The 2,059-nt window shown below is 39.8% G+C and overlaps 1 protein-coding gene across 1 annotated transcript; it reads left to right on the forward strand.

The window, feature by feature from the left end:
* Window positions 1–513: 513 nt before the first annotated feature.
* Window positions 514–1,375, forward strand: LOC127315403 (uncharacterized). The gene is made up of 3 exons (XM_051345896.2): window positions 514–614; window positions 780–961; window positions 1,061–1,375. The coding sequence occupies exons 1-3, from the start codon at window positions 566–568 to the stop codon at window positions 1,373–1,375; spliced, it is 546 nt and encodes a 181-aa protein (XP_051201856.1). The 5' UTR covers window positions 514–565.
* Window positions 1,376–2,059: the final 684 nt, after the last annotated feature.

Below are 2,059 nucleotides of genomic sequence, written 5' to 3' on the forward strand. Positions count from 1 at the left end.
CAGTGGTGCTGGTGGTAGATGGAACTGTCAAGTCTTTTTGGCTATTGTCAACTGCCAAGTCTTTTTGGCTATTCAGACAAATGAAACGCAAGAGATAAATTTGTTTTGTGCTTGGTGATAATGACTTGTTTAACATGGCATTTGCTTTTGTTGGATGAGTTACAAGGCAATAGAAACTGTCTCTGTTTACCAATTGTCTGGTGATAATGTCTGGTGATAATTGTATTGAGATATGCAGATACATAAGCAGTAGCATAGGACAAATAAGTATAAAAACATATGCAACTGTTTGAAGTGGTTTAATTATGTCTGGATCAGTTCCTCCTACTATCTTGTTGGTTTAGCTCCTAGCCTTAGAAAATAGTACATGCAAATGAAGCCCAACCATCTAGTTGCTCTACTGTCTTCAGTTAATATGCATTACTGTCTGTCTGTCTTCATATTGTTTTGATATTAATTTGAGTTGTCTATTAATATTATAACTTCAACCTTCTAGATGGGATCTCCAATTGAAATTGACAGTGATCCAAGCTTGTACTCCGGTTCTTCAAGCTCAGACGCTACCATGTGTGACAAGTCTGACTGTGACTGTCAATCCCTTGGGGTCTTCAGAGGTATGAAATTGCAATTGATTCCTTCTTCTTCCTGTTGGTTAACATCATCTCTAGTCTAATGTGGGTTAACATCAATGTTGGTTAACATCAATGTGGTTATTTATTTATTTTTACTAATGTAGGCTTCCATTACTTAACAATGACATATCTCTTTGTTACAACTAGGGCCACTGGTAAGTGGGAGCCATGACTTTGATGAGCACTGCATGTTTGGAAATGACATGTACTTGACAAAAGGTCAAGTCGATTTCCTTAATGAGCACTGCAACCACTTTCCAACAGAGGAATTTGAGTACTATGTCTACAGGATGACCAAGTCAGCAGTGATAAAGAATAAATGCAAGCTGGTAAAAATACAAAACCTAACCTTCATTACTATTGAGTACTATAAGAATGCTATTACTGTTGCTGATTGGAACTGATTGTATACATTGTATGGTTGACAGGATATTGGAAAGAAGTTCACTGCCAAGTACCTGAAAAGGTTCATTGATGATGCTCCTGGCAATGATGTTACTCTTTCTCTAGAGTACACCGACAGCAATGCACGCTTTAAAGTGACCATGAAGATGGCAAAGGGGAAGGCCAAGAATGCAATCATAGCAACTGGTTGGTCAAAGGCTATGAATACTTATGAGATCAAAGAAGGAGCCATCTACATCTTTGAATTCTACGTTGACATGAAAGGTAAGCTTGCTCTGATGATCCACAGTCTACCTGATGACTGTGATGACTCTGATTCATCTGAGTCATCAGAGTAAGTGCTCAACTTCCCTGAGTCATCCAGTTAGTTATGGAGTATTAGTTGTCTTAGTTGCTATGGACTGTTAGTTGTCTAAGTTGCTGAAGTAAGTGCTGAACTGCTGAACTACTTTTGATGCCTACCAGTGGGCATGCTACTTAAGATGCCTGTGATGCTTTTGTATGTAATGCCTGACATGCTTTTGTATGTAATGCCTGACATGCTATGCCTGTGATGCCTGTGATGCATCTTACTGCTATATATGTGATGCCTGTGATGCATCTTTACTGCTATATCTGTGATGTCTGTGATGCTTTTGTATGTCTGTGATGCATTGCCGGCACTTTTGAAGATTTGCCAGCGAAAGAAATTGCTGGCAGTTACCTGTATGCCTGTAATGAGCATTGCCGGCACTTTTGAAGATTTGCCACGAAAACATCTGGAGGCATATCGATAAAGTGCCGGTAATACTGAGCATTGCCGGCACTTTTGAAGATTTGCCACAAAAACATCTGGAGGCATATCGATAAAGTGCCGGTAATACTGAGCATTGCCGGCACTTTTGAAAATTTGCCACGAAAACGACTGGAGGCACTCGATAAAGTGCCGGTAATACTGAGCATTGCCGGCACTTTTGAAAATTTGCCGAGAAATCGATGAGAATTACTGGCACAGACCCAAAAAATGCCGGCAAAGATTACAA

This window comes from Lolium perenne, chromosome 7, assembly GCF_019359855.2.
Source record: "Lolium perenne isolate Kyuss_39 chromosome 7, Kyuss_2.0, whole genome shotgun sequence".
Taxonomy (NCBI): Eukaryota; Viridiplantae; Streptophyta; class Magnoliopsida; order Poales; family Poaceae; genus Lolium; species Lolium perenne.

Excerpts from the sequence above, each read along its gene's own strand:
- LOC127315403 (XM_051345896.2), top strand. The coding sequence starts at position 566 with ATGTGTGACAAGTCTGACTGTGACTGTCAATCCCTTGGGGTCTTCAGA. Across the intron at positions 615-779 it reads ATCCCTTGGGGTCTTCAGAG|GGCCACTGGTAAGTGGGAGC; the intron begins GTATGAAATTGC and ends TGTTACAACTAG. Across the intron at positions 962-1,060 it reads TAAAGAATAAATGCAAGCTG|GATATTGGAAAGAAGTTCAC; the intron begins GTAAAAATACAA and ends TATGGTTGACAG.